Raw genomic sequence first — 22,538 nt, forward strand, 5'->3', positions numbered from 1 at the left:
TATTGTAGCTGTTTGCACGAGCAGTGGGTACCAAAGTGAACGTGTTGGCTGTCACCATAAAACAAAAGGTTGACTTTATAAAAGGTTGACCAGCCCTTGAGTATCCATCTCTCCTTCTCCTGCTGTGTACTGGAACTTACTGGTTTCACAGTACCCACACATGCAAAGGATGTGGAGGGCCAGACTCGCACCCTGAAATGAGTTACATTTGAAATATTCCCTGCCTTCACTGAGTCCCAGTGGGAATTTCGCTCTTGGCATCAATGAGTGAGGATTTAGCCCATTTATATTAAAATATAACTAGTATCTGCATGTTTTCCAGCCTCCCAGCATGCCCGGTTGTACAAGGGTGGTGTTAATGGAAGTAATGTCCGGGTCCAGATCTAGTCAAATTTGAAAATCTTAGTAAAAATACTGAGTTAGCTCTCACTTGAAGTTACAGCAAGTAGGTGAGGGGAAAAAGTGCTGGCGTTTGGTGCAACCCTGTTCTCATTGGGGCCCTCGTAGCACTGTGATTTAGGGGGAAGGGATGGTTAAAGGAATAGCAAGAAAAGGCTTGTATAGGCAGGAACGTTTTATTTGAATCGTGCATCTTCTCATGTGTTAACAACTTAATTCTCTTGAGTGCCCACAAATCCCACAGAGTTTGAACTGAAATGCAGTTCTTGCAGGATCGGGACCTTTGGGAGACTAGGGAACGCTAGTTTAGGAGTTTGTTTTAAATTAAAGCATTTTTGTTCCTGCATTGATTTTCGTGGCCAAAATTTAGTGTAAATTCTCTGTTGAGAAAACATGAAAGGTCAAGAAGCTTCGCAGGACTCAAATCTGAGCAGCAGCAGCAACAATCACGTAATAAAAATAGGATACTTATAGCAATGTAAGTTTGTGTTAATGTTTCTAATCTTCACCAACTGTTTAGACAAAAGTTTAGTTAGAATGAAGTCAAAAACACAAGGAGAGCAAAGTAACGTGAGCTTTGTACTGGAAAATATTATAGTAGTGGAAATCCAGCTAAAATGTGCTTCTTTCACTTCAAATGTAAGTCCACAATTTAAAATGAAGAGAGGAATTCCCAAATAGATAGGTATTCCTACCACGTATGAACTTCTGTGCAGTTACCTGGACTTTGGCATACTTCACTGAAAGGATAATGTTTAGCTCCTACCGCTAACAAGTTCTGTGTAATATTGTAATATTACTTGGCTACTTTTATTAAAACTATGCAGGTCAGCCAGACTCTGCCCTTCTCACTCTCCCCGGGTAGTTACTGCTTGTTAGGAACAGGGGTAGCAGAACTGGCCTGTCTTGAAGTACAGTAACTGCAGGCTCTCCGCTGGCGTTGTGCTGCAGCACATCTGCACACCCGCCGTGCTCAAGGCCTCCGTGCCGGTCATGGTTACTCCAGACCATGAATGCAAACGGTAGGGTTAAGCATCAAAAAATAAGGGAGGTCTGTTCGTCACTGTCCCTGCTACAAAGGATGAACAAGCCACATCAGTGGCACGTAGGGAACTTTTAATGGAGAAAATGCCAATCATACCTGTATTTGAAAGTTACATTTTTTTCTCGTTAAGCACAGCAAATGCATTTTGTGACTGACGCTTAAATAAATGCAGTGGGATGCTGATGTGTGTAGCGAAGGAGTGCCGTTCTGCCTGTATGTCTCTGCTTATCCTGCCTGTAAATGTGGTTATACACTGAATGCAATGAAAGGATTCACAATGCAGCAATTAACATACTAGAAACTGTTTGTTTAGTGCAGTCTTTTTATAGCTGTTAAAATAACACACTAAAATTTACAAACGCTACTTTAATAAGGCAAAATAAAATCATTAGCCTGACGGAGGGCTGGATTCCGCCACTGTTACTCATGGCTAAGCAGTGCTTTGCTCCGGAGCTGTTGACTCCCCATAAGACGGGTGGCAGAAGCAGGGCCCTGGGGAACCAACACGCTGCTGATAAATTTAGGATGAGTGGCCAGTGCTGATGGGCCTAGTCCCAGTACCACAATGAGGTGATGGGCTTAGGGTTAATACCCTTGTAAACCTGGTGGGAATTAAAAGCCTGGAAAGAAAAGCTCATGGGAGCCTCAATTCCCTTAGCCACTGGTCTGCTTGTTGTAATTGTTTGACCACTGATCCTTCTGCTCCCTCAAGACCTGATGGGATGCTCAGCTGGACAGATGCAGGACGAGGCTCTTGACCAAGAGAATTTGTTAATGCAGGAAAGGACGCTGGCTTCTCTACCTGGAATTAGTGTTTCCAAATTCTTGTCTTACCTGCTTACTTATGTATAGGCAATGAAAAAAAAGTGTCATGTATCAAAATCTAAAAATGCACATATATTTCCATGAAATTATTTATCAAAGTCACCTGCCAAGTGTCTGAAGCATGAAGACGGGCTGTTAGCAACAGGTGGAAGAGAAAGAGCTGCAGGATCTCTTCCCCTTACCATGAATGCTTTGCGGTATTTCAAAAATAATAGGTAATTTCCACTTCAGTGGATTTTATTGCCTGTTGCTTCAGTGGACTTTAATAGTAACAGAGAACTGAAAACATAATTGTCCATGGCTTTGTTTTAACTACAAAATCCATTACATATCTAATTTTGCTTTTTAGTGATGATATAAAAAGAAGAAAAAAAATCCTTCCAGAACTTCCTAAGAATGATTCTGCATGGTAGATGATAATGTTCTTTCTGGATTATTGACTTTTAAAAATACATGTTGATACTATATAGACTAGCTCTGATCTATTGCAAAAATAGATATTCTAGCCTGAACAGCAAAATAAGAAGTATTAAATCTAGGTAATAGATCCTGCAGTTCCTTCAGGTGCTTAATAGTTAATGAGTGTAATATCCTTCAAAAGCACTGTAAAGTGAGCATCTGGCTCAAAAAACTCCTGTGGCATTCAAAGATCAGAGTTGGAAGGCAAGGAACAGAAGGTCATAGGAACTGGAGATAGATAAACCTGTTACCTTGTGAGTTACCTCCTCCATTCCTCTGCTGAGATCAGACCATGCTACTTGATGCTATTTTCTCATTACAAATTGAGAGGGGTTTTGGGGTTACAGGCTTCAGTGGTTCTCGCAGGTCAGTTTTGTACTTGGATATCTGTGGTCACTCACTTGTGCCATCAGGATTGAAGGGTCCGGGGCTGAGCGATGCCTGTATGGGGCCAGGCAGTGCCTGCAGGATGCTGGTGTCTGAGGGTGCCCTGCTGAAATGTGGGTGCTTACCCTGGTCTTGTAGGAGTGGTGGTCGGTGGTCGAGGTGACTCGAGCACGCGCGGAGCAGTGACCTGGCTAACGCTGCGGGCTTGATGTCTGCACTCGGTACCTGACCTGGGCTTACTTATGCCAGAAACCTCCTTGGGGGCACCCCTCCGTGTCTTCAGGCAAAGCACGCGTGGGTGCTTGGATTTCACAGTTTGCAGAGCAGTTTATACTCCCAACTGAAGACTCAGACACTCCCCACACACACACACACACTTTTTCCCATCACTGTAGAAATAAAAGGTTTAAAAGATGCTTAAACCAAAATTCTCCCCAGCTAAAACACCTTCTAAGCCAAATGTATTCCTGAAGCAAGCTGAGGTGGTCTTTTAATCTTTGATTAAAATGGAAGCTGTGGCAAAGCCATAAGGGCGAAGCCCGCACGGAGTTTCTGGGCCGTCCGGCAGCCAGGCGTGTGCACAGACCGTGCGGTAGCCGGTGCTTCTCCTTAGTGCTGTTTTCCCATAATTGGAGAAGGACTTAAAATCACCAGTCAGGTAGCAGTGGGTGAAAGTACGGTATAACCATACAACAGAGCTTTGTTTATGGACTTCCACGCTAATTATAGGTGAAGTTTTAAATGGAGGCAGATCAGAAAACCTGCTGCAGCCAGATGCAACCTTTAGCCACGTTCCTTGCTGTACAGGGCGTGAGTGAGCATGTGTCCTGGCAGAGACAACGCTTTAACATCTCTCCCTCATAACTACCGCCAGGCCAGAAGGCAGAAGACGCCCGTTTGCTGCTCAGCTGGGTTATCCCTGTCCCCTGGCCAGTCCTGCCTGCTCTTCAGACAGGCTGGGTGTTTTAACATACCTCCCTGGGAAAAGCAGCTGGAGGTGCTTTCTCCAGTACAGTTCGCTTTGCTGGGAACTTGTGCACAAGCGCAATCAGTCTTACTGTAAAAATAATGGAAATATGAAAAGCAGCACTGTAAAGCTGTGGCACCACTGTGCGCTGCCCGGCACAGCAGTGCCAGCAGAGCCAGCTCCTGACAAACCGGCGTTGGGTACGGTGCTGCTGCTCGATGGCTTCCCGCTGTCCCTTCCCAGCAATTACTTTCTTGTGATGGGACAAGTAACAGACTTAAAACAGACACAGCTACGCGGGCAGCAGGGCCAGACACGGTGTAAGGCGCTCCAGTCTCTCAAGCACCTCTGCTCCAATTCACAGCATTTTTTCTCTTCCAAGCAGATAACAGTATCTGTCCTACCCACCTTGAGCAAATATTTAAGAGATAAGCAGCACTGTTTGTGCTCAGCAACAGTAACTGAACTCTGCTCGTACACCTGGGACGCTTTGCTAACGTGTCCCACGGGGGCAGTTTCAGGTCATGCTCCGTGTCCCGGCTCCAAGCAACCTTCTTCCTCTTCTCTGCGGCATTTCCCACAACAGCTGCCTCCTCCAGCTCCACAGCAAGGCCCAACAGCCAAGGACAACTGATAGATGCCGTATAAAACGCAAGGAGAGCTGCAGAGCTCGTGTCGGCTTGGCTGTGTGTTTGCGCTGCGTGGAGCAGGAGGGTGCACGGGGTGGGGGGCAGCAGGTGCAGCGGAGGGCACCGAGCGGAGCATCCAGCGAGCGCTTGCAGCACCCACAGTTGGGCGTTTCTTTCTTCTTCCCCACTCCTCCCATAAAATTAGGAGAGAGACTCATTTTAATGACAGTTTGCCGAAACATGCATTCCCTGCTGATTTGACATTGGGCAGAAAAAGTGTCTACAGAATCAATTTTTAATAAATGTAAACAGCTGAATTATGAATGACAAAAATATCACTGAGCAGTTAAATATTAATCACGTAATTACTTAAATTAATACTTTTAGTGCAATGTTGTGATAGAGTTTTACTTACGTGGTGTCGCTGCGCTGCCTGGGCAGGCGCGCGGGGTGTACAGAACCCCAGCGGCCCCCCCCAGCGCTGGGGCTCGGCAGCACAGGGCTCTGCTGGTGCTTGCCACAGCCCCAGCTGCTGGCTGTCCCACAGGTCCCACCATACTGGGTGCTCCTCTTCAAGCCTCTGGAACCAGATTTATTAAGAAAGAACTTCAGTTTCCTGTTGAAAAAGAGAGCTGTCAAGAAAATGGCTAAACTGGCCCCAGACCAGAAGGCACCTCCACCCCCCCAACCTCTCCTAGTCCCAGTGTGCCATTAACCCCCCTGACAGTGGGTGTGTGACGTGCAGAGCCATGGCTGTGCTCAGCGATGGTCTCAGGAAGGCTGAGGAGCTGCAGAGGGAGCTGGGGTGCCGAAAGCCCTGGCTGCTTCTAAGGTGGAGTTGGGTGAGTTTATGGTGTGCAGCGAAGCTGCGGGCTGGACTCACTGCCTGGCGGGCCCCCTCCCTGCTCCCGTCTCAACAGGCGCTGCCGGGAGCTCGCGTGGTGGAAAACTGGTCGCCGGCGTTCCAGGGGTGCTGGTAGCAGCAGCTGTCCGTAGGCGCTTGCATGCGGCGCACGGCTTCCTCCCTTGCCCGAGAAACAAAAGAATTTACTGGCGCTCTTGTCCTTGTGGGTTGGCTGGCTGCGTTGTTTGTTTTTAATCTAATGAAAGGAGATCTTAATATCATAGTAAAATCGGTACAAAGCTAGAAACTCACCCCTTGGCGTTTTGGCGAAACGTTATTGAAAACGTAAAAGCCTTTAGCAGAAACAACAGAAGCACAAAGAAACTGTAGAAATAGGATCAACAGGTTGTGCTCTGGATGTCAGGAGGAGCAGGGAAGAGCATCCAGCCGGGGCTCAGGGTGCCAGCGAGACCCACTAAGCAGGAGGCCTGACACCAGCCCCGTCATGGCTCCGCAGGGATGTGACACCGCAGTGGTCAGGAGCAGTGGCCCTGTGAGGGTCGGGGCGGGCAGCACTGCGGAGCGGTGGCTGGGTGGTAGAGATGGGCATGTTGCTGGGAGGGCAGGAGCAACTGAGGAGGAGAAACGGGCAGCTGGGAAGAGTCGTGCACTGGGAAGATGATGGTATGTGCACCGCGGCACCTGGCCACGGAAGCGGAGGCAATGGAAGGGCAAGCTTGCTGTCCCTAGGCTTGTGACTGCTTGGATTGATCCTGGCTTGGTCTGCTCCCTGTCTGGAAATTAAATCTTGTACAGAAATTTTAAGTGTTTTTAAATTAGTAAGCGAGGCATCTCTTGCAAAAGGTGGGAATGCTGAAGAAGCGACGGTTGCTCACTCACCCATGGCTGTAGGATCCAGGTGTAGCTCTTCCTGCCTTGCCTCTGTTTTCCTGCGCCTTCCACCTCCTCACAAACACCACTAGAAGCACCATTCCTGCGTGCCACAAGCAGGTGCCTCCTGAAAACGCCATTACCCAGCTTGTCCACCAATACAGTGCTGGGCACTGTGACCGCTCATAAAAACACCCGTTTCGGGGTGACCACTGCCTGATCTGAGAGCTGTGGCGGCTCCCCACGACTCTATCTCACATGGCATGGCGGGGCGATGGAGGGAGCAGCTTCCCGAAGCCATTAGCCGGACTGGTACCTAATTTCTGATTGACCATTAACAAGTTTACACATTGCAAAGCTATTCCCACCCCCTTGCGCTTGCTGACTTCTGGCTCTTGGACAGCCTGTGCGCATTTTGCTTCCGCACTTCTGCACGCAGCGTTTTCTTCTGGCCACCCAAGACTCATTCACTGAGCACATCAGGTTCTGGTGGGGCTTGTGGAGCTGCCCCCGGTCACTGTGCTCCTTTCCATGGCTTCACATGGGATGAGTAGCCCTGTCAGGCAAATTTTCCTTTTGAAGCTGCCATTTGAGTTCACGTTGTGCTCTCACAGCGCTGCAGTTTCCAATGGGCTTTGCACAGGTAGTGTTTATAGTGGTGGGAAGGGAAAAGCAGGAGCACTTTCTGCATGCAGCGTTACAACATGCTGCAGTGAAGTTGGTTCTTGGAACATAGCAGCCCCCTAAAACGTCAAATAAATCCTTAAACTATTCATCACTCTGTTTTTGGGGTGGCAGTTAAGTCTTTCAACACTCTGCAAGTTTCTTTCCCCAGCAGTAATTTCACTGGTGAAGAAATACAGCTCAGGGCACTCCACAAAGGCCTCAAAATTCATGTTTTGTTTTCATTACCAAAAAAATGCTTCACTACATTAAAGAGCAGCCCATTAAAATCTTGTACCCTGTCTTCCCTGTGCCCTGTCGTCGTTGGCAAACCGTCCCCCATACGCGCAGCAGAGCCGAACGGCAGCCGGCCTGTTGCTTTTGCAGACTTCACAGAGAAAGGGCAGTGAAGGGGAGAAGGTTTAAGCCACAGCCCAGCTTGTTTAGGTGTAAGATCTCAGAACTTTGAATAGCTACACGAATTTACTCAATAAATGCACCGTACTGAACCTTAAGCTGCTCTATCAGTGTTTCCTCTGCTTTCAGTCTGACCCAGCACTGCACGCTGGCTCACGTGCACATCTAAGGAAATAAATTAACTGTCTGGTACCTGGAATAAAATCTTAACACTGTGCAAAGCAATGTATTTAACCATCTTGGGCAAATAGCCCTAAAATAACAATGATAAAGAAAATAATGAATTACTGGAGGCTTACCGAACCTTGGGATTATAGAAATTAAATGTTGCAGCGTGAACTGGATGGTGTTTTCTGATACCATTGAAAAGCTAAAGATTGAAGAAAAACAGGAAACGTATTATAATTAGGGTTTAGGGGAGCATTTGGATATACTCATAAGTAACTCAGACTAGCGGAATGCTGACACGGACGCGAGAGCAGGCAGTAAAACCGGGAGCTTGTTTAAGAGGGAAGAAAGGTTTTTAGCTGAATTCAGTGGGGACTTGCTAAGTCCAGTTTTATTTAATATCTCCACAGTTAATTTAGAAATAAGCAGCACGTTAATTAAGTTTGCAACTAAATTAGCAAGTTAGAAGATCAGACCGAGGTGCAGCCGTGGAGGGTAAATTTCGCAGTGTTGCACAAACCCGCAACCCAAAGCAAGCGGCGCGGGGAGCAAACCTGCCCCTTGCCATCACCGGGGTGGGCGCGCACCTTCCCCGGCTGGGCTGTCACCTCTCGCGCCTGCTCCCCTCACTGCTGGGACACAAAGCTGGGGCTGGGGCGGCCACGCTGGAAGGATGGAGGCAGCGCTGGCAGCGCTGGCCCTTGCCTTTGGCAGGGTTTGATGAGCTTGTTATCCACAGCAGGGGAGAGCTCTGCCCTGGTCGCAGCGAGGGACATGGCAGGATCGCACAGCCAAGTTGAAGGGATGGCTGCACAGTGAAATCCAGCAGCTGCGGGACAGTGAAATCCAGCAGGCTGCGGGACAGTCTCTCTGGGCAATGGAGGAGTCCTCGCTGGAGGAGTCATTTAAGACTCGACTTTGAAACACGAGACGCTCCGCAGTTGGGAACAATGCTGCACTGTTGGAGAGATGGACTCAATTACTTAATAGGTCGTTGCTGTCTGTCTCCTGTGATCCTCCTTTCAAGAACATATATTCAGCTGGGTTATTTCTCATGGGAAGACAAAGCATTCTGAGAGAAGCCAGGCATTAGGAGGGGAGAGGCAGGACGAACAGCAGCCAGGCAGATGCTTGGGTGCTTTCTGCAGAGCATTGCTCCTCAGGACGTGGAGAATGCTGGAGTGATGTGGCTGATGTGGTATTTTGGCCCTGTAACCAGCTGATCCCCTGGTCTCATAGGTCTCGCTTCCTTTTCTTTGCTCAGAAAAATGTTGCTTTCTTCTGCCGGACTCGATCCCCAGGACCACTGGTGGTAGGACTGTGGTCCCACAGGCAGCACTGCAGATGCTGCGTGGGCCATGGGTTGCTGGTTTGCCAAAACATTCCGCGTGGGATGGCCACTTCCACCATGGTCCGTGCACCTCATCTCGGTGTATGGGCAGCCACTCCTCTAGCACGGAAAGGCGTTGATGGCCTTCCATCAAAATGACAGCCAAGCTGGAGGAAAAGCAGGCTAGGCCAGGGACCCATCTCCAAGTAACCACAGTTCTCTGTTAGCAGGACATGGCAGACAGGGATGTGTAACAGAGAACATGTGTGTTCTCACCAAAATTACTCTGGCAGCCATGGGGTGAGTGTTTCACATGCACTTTCCTCATCAGGGTCCTGGGCCTAATTGGCAGCCCTGATTCGGGGCGGCCGCAGGGCTCTCACTGCTGGTGTGCCCCTGTGTCTGCACGAGCACACGCGCGTCATGTGTGTGAGCGTGCGAGCGCGCTCCTGTCTCTAAGGCATCTATCGTCGTGCACTTGCTTGTCACCAAATTAAGACACTGCATTACCTTGTGCACGTTGAATTGATGCAACTAAATTGGCTGGATGTTCTTAAGCCCTGAGGGTGTAATGAGGTTTTGTCTCCTTTGCCCATTTCTTTTTCTTTTCTTTTTTCAGAATAAGTCGTCTGTTTAACGGCACAGAGCCTATTGTCTTGGACAGTTTAAAACAACATTATTTCATTGATCGAGATGGTGAAATTTTCAGATATATATTAAGCTTCCTAAGGACATCTAAGCTACTGCTCCCAGATGACTTTAAGGTAAGGAAAGCTGTAGTCCGCAATCCATTTTTTCCTCCCGTTCTGTCGTTTGTTTTGGTGCAGGTTGGTTTGTGTGCTTGACCTAAACACACTTAACTAAATGTTGCTGTTTATTGTTAGGATTTTTAGTACTTGTGTATTACACCAGGGATGCTATTATTTAATAAATGGACCAATGGTTGTCATGGATACCATAAAAAGTTAAACGATGAAGCTTACGGCTATATCAGTTTTTCTAAACTAATTGTATTTTCTCACATTTTTAGCTTATTTATCAGGGTATAACAACAATTAAGAAGCAACATCAGCAACTAGCACTTACCAGGGTTTAATGCTCAGAATCTGAAAGAAATGTTTTAAATTTGATACTTAGGCAACTTAAATTGTATAGATCATTTTCTTGTTGGTATAAAAGAGAAACACCCTTAAACAAGGCCATGAGGATTTGCGTTAGATACAACCGATGTAGATACTTTGATTTCAGGAAGTAATTTTTTACACAATTTATGAATGTCAAAATATTCTTGGGAGATAGAATTTACTGAGGGCTTTTTATGGAGCAATACATGTTTTCTATGAAATAATGGTGCTGGTTGTTGCTTTGTAAATCCTGATTGTTTAAACGCTCTCCTCAGAACCTTCTTTGTTTGGCTTTGCACTTACAAAACTTGCAACATTGTCATCCCTATGTATGAAAATTAGAAGACAAAAGTGTCCAAACTGTAGATGACAATATTCGACAAAAGCAGTAACTCCAGGATGAAATGATGAATAAATTGGGATGGCCACAGGGATCTGCTCAGAGTTAGAGGACGCAGAGCGTTGCTGGAGAAGAAAGTTCCCACGCCGCGCAGTAAGATTTCATGTTGCATGTTGGACTAGGTAGGCAAGATAATTCGGCCAGACATTACTGAGTCAGTCTGGATTTGTGGTCGCTGTGGTGGCTTTAGCTTTGGAGTACAGCTGCTCCTCATGCCGCAAACCGTTCCTCTGCCATTCTCACCTAAGTTACGAGTATAATCCTATCTGACCCCAGTGTGGGAGCGCTGACAGTTAACGTTGAGCAGACGCACGGCGCGATGGGAGCACGTTGTCTAGTCCCAAGGCAGGGAGAAGTTTTGGTGTTCACGGGTAGTTTCGGAGCTCCAGCCTGAAAGGGCTGTCCTGAGCGCCGGTCTTTGTGGGGAGCAGCAGGCAGGTCGGGAAGGCTGCCCCCTCCATGAAGGAGGGCAAGAGGCAGAGCACTAAGGGGTGGAAGCAAGAAAAGATTTTTACAGAGAAATGAGAGGAAACGCAGAGGTAGGTGTGTAGCTAATGACCAGCCCAGCCCTGTGGATTGGAAGATGGATCAAGTAAAAGGAGGTGGATGGAGAAGCAGTACAGGTGACGTGCCAGGGAGATGCTTTAGCAGCAGCATTTTGGACAATCTGGTGGGACAAGAAGACGAGAGAAGAGGGAGTAGAAGAGATATAGTTCGAGCTGACGATGGCCTTGACCAGCATCCAGATTTCAGAGGTGCTGTGAAACAAAACCAGCAGGATTTGGTAAGAGCCTGGAGGTGAGAGTGCTGGTGGATGCCAAGGACTTGTCTGCACAGCAAGCCGCTGGCAGGGCTGGGAGAGACTTGGGAGAGCCGGCGCTGTGCCCGGGCTCAGTCCGTTGTTCCAGACCATCTCTTTGCATAGGGTTAACTGTATTTTATTTAGTTCCTCCCTGGGAGAGCTTTAGAGCAAACCCCAGGCTAATGAGGGCTCAAGAACAAAGCAAAGTATTGCTAGGTAGGGAGTAACTAAATAAAAATGCATAGACGAACGCGCTGCAAAGCTATATTAAAACTGCATTGTAAACGGATTTGACTTCACAGAAATCGTGTAATTTTACCAGCGTGATTAAAGTGACAGAAGACAATAATCAAAGGCAGCAAATGGAATCACTAGATGTTTCTAAATGCAAAACTCTATTTAAGGTATAAAACCTGACAGGTTTTCCAGCGAGACTTGCATTAAATGTTCTTTATGTCAAACAAAGCATTATCAAGTGTTTTGAATATTTATTAGTTTTTACCCCTTAATTTAATCAAGCAGTTTATTAGCCTCGAGGTTTAGCCAAGTTGCTTTTCAACTTGAATTGCTGCTCAGATGGTTATTTTGGAAAGTTTGGAATGTTAGTACTGCACCAGTGTTATTGTGTTTGCTGTTTAAGTGGTGTTTTCAGACTAAGTTATCACTGAAAATGCAGAGAAAGTTGGGTATGTGTTCCTAGCCTAGTGATTCTTTATTATCAAGTCTGGCTGGTGTGTTTACAGTGAATATTAATTACACTTCCAACTACTAATAAGCCAGAACTTGAAAGTGTTTAGTATCTGACAGGTCTCCCTGCTGAAAGCAACACTCTAATAGTACATATAATTTTCCTGGGTTTGGGGGATTTTAAGCCGCATGAAGTATGAGAAATTACCGTGAGTTGTTTGCTGGGTTCTCCTTCACAGCCAGCCCATGCTGAGTGAGCCGATGGCGAGCAGCCCGGGGCTGCTTACAGCTCCCTCCTCCTGCACCGCTTCAGAGTCCCACGCGTGGGACCACGACGTCTTGAGCAGCAAATGTCCTCAAGCAGAGTGGGGAGCCTGCACTCCCCGGTCTGCCACACCGCTGGGTTAGGGTGGCTGGTACAGGAGCTGCCCCTCCTCTGCAGCCCAAATGTTCTCTGCCTTGATCCTGCCTTACCCAACAGAAGCGTTTCCCCCGGACAGTTACCATCAGCATTTGTCCCCTTCACTGCCGATACATAACTTCATGCAAAACCAGGACCCATTGCACCTACTTATTTGAGACTCACTCCCTTCTTAGAGGTCTTCAAACGAAAATAGACGTAGGCAATGTGTATATTATTACTCCATCTTAAGCAAGGAAGGAGCACAAATGCACAGGACATCTGAGTTTCCTGTGGATTATAGAGACGACCTGTAGCACCAGAACCACAAGGCTGGCATGCTCATTTATTAATACTGTTTTAAAATCAGTGTGCTTGCATCTGATTTTAAGTGCTCTCAAACTGACCTTAGCAAACGGCGCAGTTGTCCTAGAACTGAGCAACTGTCTCTCGTAGCCAGGATGCAGATCTTCACAGCAGTAAAATAAAAAAGAAATGTTGAGTCAGGATGACAGTTTGTTGTTTCGTGTAAACAAAGAATAATATGTGAAAAATGGGCAGAAAGAGCCATTTCAGCCTGTTCAAGAGTCAACATTAGGTACAAAAATAAAGGACCTCTGTAGTACTGAGAGAACAGCATCAGGTTCACGGGAGACTTGGTTTTACAGTTTCTGTCGGCTGTCTCTGCCTGTAGTTAGCAGATCTTCACTGACCCACTGGCACCGATGTTGAAACAGCAGCACAACTGGCCTTGCAGTCGCACTTCCCATCTCCTCCCCAGGAAGATGTCACCCTTGTCAGAGGTGACTGCAGAATTTAGCCAACGTGAAAACCAACAGAAAAAAGCTTTTCTGCTGAATCATGAGCAGAAAGTTATTTTGTGAAAGGCAAAAAGCTCCATCTTTGAAAGATCTGTTGGTCTTTTCCTGAGGTCTAAATGCTGTCCAGAAGTTGAGGATGGAGAAAGGCTGAGTGCATCCCACCTAGCTGTCTGCTCCCTTTTCTAGGTGACCTGACGGGACTTCCCCACTAGTTCCTACAACAGCCACAAGAAGTTGAAGACACACAGTAGCTCATGAAGGCTTTTTATGGTATTTATAGCAAAATCAGAGGCCGACTGTCCATCTCACCTTTCAGTGTAGCAAAGAGCAGCCCTGGTTGTGAGCAGGGACCTTAGCTGGTGGGAGTCACCTTTGGAGCAGAGCAATTTTCCCTGGCTAAACATAAGGAGCTCCGCTAGTGTCTGTGCCGCCACAAGGTACCCTGCCATAAGAATCATAGAACGGTTTGGGTTGGAAGGGACCTTAAAGATCATCTAGTTCCAACCCCCCTGCCACTAGATCAGGTTGCTCAAAGCCTCATCCAACCTGGCCTTGAACACCTCCAGGGATGGGGCATCCACAAGATGAGGAGGTGGGGAAATAATCCTTAGAAGAAATGGGAGATGTGTTTTTAGTCCTGCAGGCCAAGGAACTCCTGGATACCATACGAAGTCTGTGGGATGCTGCCTGCTGCGCAGCAACGCTGCGCCGATGCCAGGGCTAGAGCCGCTGTGAGACAGGGTGCAGTCTGTGTATGCATTTCTCAGCGAACGCCTGGGACAGAAGCTGTACCAGGCTGCTCTGAGACGGAGTTTCAGTGAAACCGTGTGCACTTTGCCACCGTGCTAGGCAGTTAACAAACACCCTGTAGCTACTCCTGTGCCTGTCTCAGTGCAGTGTGCCTCTTTTGGATAGCTCTAGGAAGATTCGTGTCTGTGTCTGCCTTCGGTAACTTATCAAAACAAGCAGCATGGAAATGTTTTCTTGCAGCTCCTGAGGCACCTCCCCAGTGAGGTCCCTTCTGGGTCAAATTCTTCTACTTGATATTTTGTGTTAAACTTTTGCAAATTATCAGGGTAGGATTTTATATCTACAGTGCTTGGGTGTACATATCTGTGTCAGTATTACCTGGCTATCCTGAGCATCCTGTGTAGAGAATCCAGAGCTGGGCATCGCTTCCAGTCCAGTCACATGCACTCTGAATGGTGTGTAAGACGTGCAAGAGAAGATCATGTACTTGGTGGTATGTTGAGTTCATTACCCTGCCCAAGCACAGACTTTAGAGAGTTGGACCCCCACACTGTGAACCGGTCATTCTTTGTTCCTGGTTTTGCAAAGTCCTCTTCCATCCCTAAATACTGTGTCAAATTTCTTAGCGGTGCCCAAGTCACTCCCGGCAGAAAATGCCAGGTGTCTCAGTACAGGAGCCAGAGCGGGTCTGGGCGGTGAGGCGGGCTGTGCTGGTGGGGGCTGGTCTGGGGCAGCATGCAGTATATGCAGGGGCGGTCACGGAAGGGGTCTGTTTCCAGTGCTGTCACTGGTGGACAGCAATGAATTTTCTCTTGCTGTTCCTAGCAGAAGACACTTTTATCCCCTCTACTTGTTACAGCACAACAAATTCCCTTCATTGCCGCTGCCTGACAGCAGGCGGGTGCCCAGGCGCCCTCGCACCATACGTGCATGTTGCCCCTTTGCACCAGCACGCCTCAGATTCCCACCTGCTTCCAGACCTCCTCCTCCAGGTGCAAAACTCTTTCAAGCATATTTGTGCTCAACCCAAGTGGAAACAGACACGGAGATGAGAGTCTTATTTTCAAAACTAACCCAGGCACCTTGGCTTAGCCCAGGCAGTTCATGATCAGCTGCATACCTCGTCCCACGGAGCACGGGATGTTCCAGCACAGCTCTGGCTTCCATACGGCTGTCTGAAGGATGGCCGTACCATTCTGGGAACAGTAGTGGAAGAGCTGCTTCACCTGAAAACTGGTTGTCTGATCACAAAATGATACCAGAATATAAAATTTATCTTGTTTATTTTAGGACAAACAGTGGTTAGCAGGAGTCACTGAAGAGCTGCATGTGATGCAGTGGGCTAATCACTGGCTGTGGGGAGGTAGAGGTGGTGTGTGATCCTGGTTTTGGGTGCTTTATGGCATTGCTGTTTTGGCCCAGGAGTGCTGGACCATTGAACTCCTTGATTCAGGATACTGTCAGCCTAGTCCAAAGCCCAGTGAAGTCAGTCAAAAAGACTCCTGAATGTAATGGTAATGGGCTTTGCGTCCAGCCTTAGGAGCACTGCACCCCTCTCTGCTCTCCGAAACAAAGGACAGTTATAGGGCTGTACCACCTCTTCCAGGTTTTACTGTTGAGTTTTCTTAGCACATTCAGTTGATTGACCTTACAAATGTTACTTTATAGCAACCATGAACACAGATACTCTAAGCCTAGGTTTTCAGGACCTACTGAAAACAGCAGCAGACTTTCCGATGCCTTCAGTAAGCACGGGATGCTCCTGCTTGCTCTACAGTATTGCATTTCCCTTAGCGTTGCATGTTTTCCTTTGCTCAAAGAAGAGATACATGGGAGCAGCAGCTGCTCCGCGATGGTTTGATAGGCCCCTGCGCACACAGCTCGGTGATAACCACAGTTAGAGGGTGGGCTGTTGCTCCAGAGTCCCGCATGAAGAAGATATCAGAAAGTTTGGGGCAGGGGTTGTTTTTAATTTAGGCCACTAATCCCTGTAGGTTTAAACTGATCCCATGCTCAGTAACCAGGGAACTTCGCCGGTGAACAGAGAAAAGCAGTAATGGTTCAGCAGAGAGTGCTGATTTTGGGAAGGTGGAGAAATACCTTCCATCAGGGGATGAGGCTTTGGGGCCGATGCTCTTACCTGAGCCCAGGTTACGCAGCCAGTCTCCACGCCTCTCTGACTGGCCTGTTGCCAATTTCAGTTGTTTGCAGCATGCTTTCTATAGGATTTCTTCTTTAATCTTCCTGTTGTTTTTCATCTTCCAGCTCCTTCCTGCGAGCCTGTTTGTTGCCCTCATTTCATCCCACTTGCTCTTAACACTCTTTCCTCTCTGCGCCTTCTCCCGTCCTTTTTTCTCCCTTAGCAGTGTGCGTGTGTATTGTCCCAGCCTTAACAGACATCAAGAGATGCAAAAGATCGGATGTCCCTTTTTTATCACGATAACCTTGCCGGTGTCACTGTGAATATTCATACATCTCCAGGCTGTAGGCAGCCTTGGGGTGAAGGAGCACCTCCCCACTACCGGCAGTGGGTCCGTGGTGCCAGATTTGAACACAACTAACTGCTTTGGTTCACTAATATCCTGCAGCAGCAGATTTTACAGGTTAATTCTGAGCCGTTACGAAGAGTCGCATCTTTTTGTACTACATGTTCGCTGGCCTTTAATTCCCCCTCGTCCTGGAGCAGCAGCGCTGCCATTGTTTTTCATGTAATTTTGGTGTCTGTTTCTAGATTACTCCTTATCAGGCCCTTCTTTCCAGCCTTTCTGTCCAGGTGTTGACCTACAGCGTACCCCACAGACATCACACAGCATACCTGCAGTGCGGCGTTTCTGTCTGTAAACAGGCTTGAGAGCCAGGAACGCAAACGGCAGGTCTTTGGAGAGAGGAGCTGGTGCTGTGCTCTTGTTGGAGGTGGTGGGACTGGTGTAAGCAAACGGTTCCTGGGTGCTTCCCCTCTTCTTTCTTCTCTGGCTTGGTCTGGTGGGCACTGCTGCCTCCTCGGGTCTGGGGGCTGCTGACACTCTTTGCCTCAATGTACTCTTGTGCATTTAAGCTGAAGTGGGAAGATCTGTTGGAAATCTGATGAAAAGTTATTAATGAGGATGTGCAGAAGACATCTCAATCAATGAACTGGGAATTGGATTAAATTGGGAATTTCAGTTGCCCAAGGCCAGAGTGAGGTGATGGACAAAAGGCTGGGAAGAACTGTTTCTTTTAAGGTGTTGCAGTGCGCATCTGAGCTCCCAGCCAGCGGATGGTCACTGCCTTGGTGTAATTTACCAGGCTCCAAAGTACGCTTTAAGTACATGAATAATCATGAAATGCAGGAAGCAGCTGAGCTGCCGCAGCTGAATTTCAGACTCAGCAAAAACAGGTGAGAAGTGAAGCTGAACTGACATCTCCGTCTCGTAACATGTGTGCGAGAGGTGACAGCGAAGCCCGAGATCTCCTGTTGTAAGATCAGAAGCGAATATCTGAGGCCAAGAGTGAAGATTAGGGCTCAGGACATCTTCTCTTACATCAGCAGGCTTTATTGCAACCAGTTATTTTGATTTCTTAATCCAAAAGTAAAGCCTTCTGGCATTGAGCTTGTGGGATAATAAATGAAAGAATAATTCAGTGCAGTGGGAACATCACGGTCAGCTCAGACAGATTCAACACTAACACAGTGTGGTTTTCTGTGTAGGTGTAAGACGAAGACAAAAGTATGTGGGTACCTGTTGCCTTTGCGCTCTTGCTGACAATACATAAGCTTAAGTAGGTCAAACAGGAACAATACTCATTTTTAAAAGAGAACTATAAGCATTTCTAGTTTCTCTCTCTCCTTCTCTCTTTTTTTTTTTTTCCTCCCAGGACTTTAATCTTTTATATGAAGAAGCAAAGTATTACCAGCTGCAGCCAATGATTAAGGAACTTGAGCGATGGAAACAAGAGAAAGAACAAAGGAAACATTTCCAGCCTTGTGACTGCTTGGTTGTAAGAGTGACTCCAGATCTGGGGGAAAGAATTGCATTGAGTGGGGAGAAAGCTCTAATAGAAGAGATCTTCCCAGAGACCGGGGACGTCATGTGCAACTCCGTAAACGCAGGCTGGAACCAGGACCCTACCCACGTTATTAGGTTTCCTTTGAACGGATACTGCCGGTTGAATTCAGTGCAGGTAATGGCGTTTTGGTGCTGGCTCATCTATTTGCTGGGGTGGTTTTTTTATTATTTCTTGTTCAATTATATGCAAATTATTTGCTTCTGCCCAATTACCTTCAGTGCTTATACTGCAAGGAGACATTTTCTGCCTGGTGAGATCACAGTCTTTCAGGTTTTCCTAAGTCTAAGCAGAAAAATAGATTTAGATTTTGTGTATGTTAGTGCCATGCTGGTCTCATAATGGTGTTATACTGATAAATGCTAATTTTTTCATCAATGTATAGCCTGCAGCAAGTTTTTTTTTTTCTCTAAAGCGCCCCCAGGAAGAAAGAGAGAGTTCCAAAAACTACAAAAAAAAATCTCCACACCATTTTATAGAAAATGCAACAATGTGTAAATGCATAATTTATGTCTCACTCATAATTAAATGATGGTGCCTGCGGGATGGACTTAAAAAAATTGATCTCTGCACTTTTTTTTTTTCAAAAGGATGTTCTATAAAAATTGCCCAGAGTATTTTAAACAAAATGTATTTCATTTTATACTCAGAGTTTTGACATTAGGTTTAAAATTAAACATATGAAACAAAAGAAGATAACTGGACAGATAGGTGGATGGCAGCAGAAATAAATAACGTGGCTTGTGTTTAGGCAGCAGCTTTACGGGCAAGAAATGCCATTTCACAAGGGATCACCACCACTGCGGCCAAAGCTTTGGTGGCTGTCCTTGGGCGGCGGAGAAGGAATAGTGGTGATGATGCTGTTAACCTGTGCTTTAATTAACAAGGGCAAAACAGAGCTCTTGGTTTTGCATGCATGCCTTTAAAATACCCTGCAAAGAATACATGTATTATGGGAAATGAACCTATAGGGGAGTATTTCCAAAGTTACTGTCCCTTGCAGATGTTAACTGGGCTGTGGGAAATGCCTTAGTGGTCTTGATAAACTTCCCTGTGGGCAAATAGCCGCAGGGGAGGTGGTCCATGGCACAGGCTGGCCAGGCAGGTCGAGGAAGGAGGCGTAAGAGCAAGGGAAGGCAAGAACCTAGAGCCCTTGCTTACTTGTGCTGTTGTTACACAGCAAGCTGGAGGCACCCTCCATCTCCCAAACTGCCAGCTGGCAACATTTTTGGGAGACCTGCAGTTACCAGATGTCCAGGTTTTGGCTGGAACAGAGTTAGTTTCTTTTAGTAGCTAGAAGAGCTCAGTGTTTTGGATTTAGTCTGGGATTTGTTATGAGAAGAATGTCGACAGTGAACTGATGGTTTATAGTTGGTGCTGAGACATCAAGGACCTTTCAGCTTCCCACATTTTGCCAGTGTGCAGGAGCACAACAGGCTGGGGGGTACATGGCCAGGCAAAGGGCCCACAGCTGCCTTTAGAATTTGAACTTAGAACAAATTGGCCAATGGAATAGTGAGCAGCTGCGTGGTGTTTAGTTGCCAGCCAGGTTAAACCACGACATCAGAATAGGTAAAGGTGGATGGAGCCGTGTTAACAGCCTGCATTTGACCCTGAGACCTCCCTCCTTGGGGCAGCGCTGCCTGGCGCACTGTGAGCTGGTAATGCTTTTGTCTGAATCTGTTCGAAACCCACCTGGTTTCGGTCATTTTTGGTTCATGACTCCCAAGTGTTTTATTTGGTTGAACTTCAAGAGTCTGATGCCTGTGGTTAATTTGCACAGTCCTTAGCAATTTCGTGTTGGCGAGGTTTAGAGTGGGCTGCCCCAAAAAATAGAAGGCTGGAGGTGGGTCCGGAGGCAGATCGTTTGCTGGCAGTGGGAGCAGGTGATGATTCATGGCTGTGCCCGCTGCATGGGGAGTAGCTGCCCTTGAGCGAAGGTGGGTGGTGAGGGAAGCGTGTCCGTGTGTCAGGCCCGCTGCCCGTGCGATACGGTCAGACGCGTGTGAGGAATGAGAATAACTGAAACGACAAAGGGTCAGTGCGAGGCGCTGACGGGCTCAGCACTGCAGGCAGCCGGTCCAAGCCCTGGGTGCCCGCGTGGCTCCAGCACCTGGCTCTGCTTATCCAAAGTGGTGTACGGGCAGGAAACGGGCGCTCGTAGTAAAAGCTGATCGTTAGCTATTGTTATTATTTGAATGGTTGGGAATTTTCTCAAAATTCAGACAGAATCAAAGTCCTCTTCACAAGTTCGTGTTGTGAACAAAAACTTCTGTCAGAGTCTACAGTCTAAATAATACTATTAAATTACATCGTTTTACTAAATTACATCATTTTACTACATAATTAAGAAAAGTGTTTCAAACACCTTCTGGAAAATGATGCATTTCTGAGGCCAAAGGCTGATGAAATCAGCAGCTAATTATCATTGGCTCTGATGGACTCTGGTCAGCACATAGGCACTGTCCTTCTCCTTCTCAGGGAAGGGGAATTTTTTTGCAAAACAATATTAAGTCAGAAGTTGGAAGTACAGTGAAGTAAATTTATAGACTTAAGGGAGATGGGTTAGAAGGGGCGTTGGAAGAGCAGAATCATTCCCAAAGAATCTGAAAGAGTGACACGCTAAGTGTGCCTGCTGTTTGCAGAGATACATCCCTTCTGTCCTCCCTGTGCCCTGCTGAATGTACTTGGTAGCACAATTGCAATATCTATAAATTCTTTGGATCTTTGGAATATATTTCATTAAATGTTTGTGCATATAAAAACAAAGAATGTCAACACTGGGTAAATAGTGCTAACCAAAAAAATACAGTAGCTCTTAATTTAAAAACCCATTTGTAATTACATGTAGGTTTAGAGTTTCTTAAGACTGACACTGTTTTTTCAACTCCTCGCAACAGGTTCTGGTGAGATACCTGAGCTTACCCGAGATAAAATTCTGTGATGCTTGTATATGTTGAACGTGAGTCTTCGTAACTAAGACTCTATTTGTTAGTATTCTGCAAGATTTAAATGACATGCAGTAAGTGAAAGTACCGTGCTTCTATTTGGGAAAAGCTTCAACAAAATCAGAGTCTCTATCTCGATGTGCTCGGAATACTGGAAGACAGAGTATAGTCAATCTTAGCACAAATCCTCTGTTCAGTATGTGTGTGTGTCTCCCTATACGTAGGAGAGTCACAGCTGATACTCATTTACTTTTTGGCATATTCTCTTTGTGGATTTACAGGAAAGTAGCTCTGATTTGATTCAGAGACACTTATTGGTTTTCCTCTGTCTGTGTCTTACCTTCAGAAAAAGTAATGCGAACAAAGCCAGATTCACTAAATGGCATTTAAATCTCTTCATGTTCAACATGCTGTTTAGACTCGTGCGCGCACCGGCGCATACAAACCAGTGCTCAGCGCGTGTGGAAGCAGCCTTTAGGAGCCGTTCTCCATCGACCTGAGCTCAACCTCGTCCAACTTACACTTAAAACTCTACAATATTTAAACGTTCTCAGCGTTGTTTACAGGATTTGGCCTGTTTTGTTTCTTGCTCAGAAAACTGATGATACTGGGGTTTTAACACTAGATTACAGCCTGCAGTCTAGTCCTTCGAGCGCATAGGTAGCGAAAATGAATCGCTTTGTTCTGCGTGCGGTGCTCTAAGGTGTAACGTCTACCTGGATTGTGTGTTTGCAGAGAGCTGGCTTGGTAAAGAAAAGTCCTACATTAACATGCAGCCTTCTGTAGCTCTGGACCGAGGCAAGCCAAGGGCACCCCTGTGCTTGTTTTGTCTTACAAGCAAATTGATTTTTAAAAGTTTTTAGCAAGGATTTTGAAGTCACGTCTCCCTCTGAAATCTTACCCGTCAATCCTCTGTTTCGCTATCCAGTTAAATGGAAGATGCCTCCTTTCTTAGATGGGTTGCCTCTTGTCTTCCTCTTGCTGGGTCTAGGAACAGGGATACATAATACAGTCAAAATACACTCCAGCCTGTGGAAGAGCAGTCTGATGACATCTTATTCTTCCTTCCCTCTCAAACTCTTGCCTTCCTTTTTGAGCAGGAAGAAATGTTAGTGTCTGCAGCCCATTTCTGTCCTGCAAGCTTCCTACACAGCCCAGATAAATAGGAGACTTGTAAGCTTTCTCTCTCTCTCTGTTTTAAAATGTATTTTGATAACTCACTACCCCTCTTTTAATCTCTCTGGGTTCATTTTTATTCTCTACAGTGGGGTGCTTTTTTGATCTTTCAGTTTTACAACTTTCTTACAGTATAAAGTCTATAAAAATCAGGGCGAAAGTCAGTGAGACTTGGCAGATGAGACTTTCTGAGAACATAAGTCCCTGTGTCCCCAGGCCAGGCAGAGCTCCTCAGGCAAGTTGATTTCCAGCAGATTCTGTGTGGCTTAGGCAAAGCCGTGCTAGAACAGCTCCTTTCCTTCACGTATCCTTAGCAGCCAGGGTAGAAAGTACAAAGTTTTAGTTACCACTAGAAACCCAAA

The 22,538-nt window shown here is 46.7% G+C and overlaps 1 protein-coding gene across 2 annotated transcripts in view; it reads left to right on the forward strand.

Moving 5' to 3' along the window:
• The window catches only part of KCTD15 (potassium channel tetramerization domain containing 15), a 38,376-nt gene that overhangs the window by 14,039 nt on the left and 1,799 nt on the right, over positions 1–22,538 (forward strand). The window contains exons 2-4 of one of the 2 annotated variants that reach the window (XM_086621283.1): positions 4,326–4,400; positions 9,644–9,788; positions 17,864–18,169. In XM_086621283.1, the coding sequence (XP_086477409.1) occupies positions 4,326–4,400; positions 9,644–9,788; positions 17,864–18,169 (526 nt within the window). The remainder of the gene's footprint in view (positions 1–4,325; positions 4,401–9,643; positions 9,789–17,863; positions 18,170–22,538) is intronic. The other variant, XM_009981653.2, reaches the window with a different exon arrangement.

The sequence above is a fragment of the Tauraco erythrolophus genome, chromosome 15 (genome assembly GCF_009769465.1).
Source record: "Tauraco erythrolophus isolate bTauEry1 chromosome 15, bTauEry1.pri, whole genome shotgun sequence".
NCBI classification, from domain to species: domain Eukaryota; kingdom Metazoa; phylum Chordata; class Aves; order Musophagiformes; family Musophagidae; genus Tauraco; species Tauraco erythrolophus.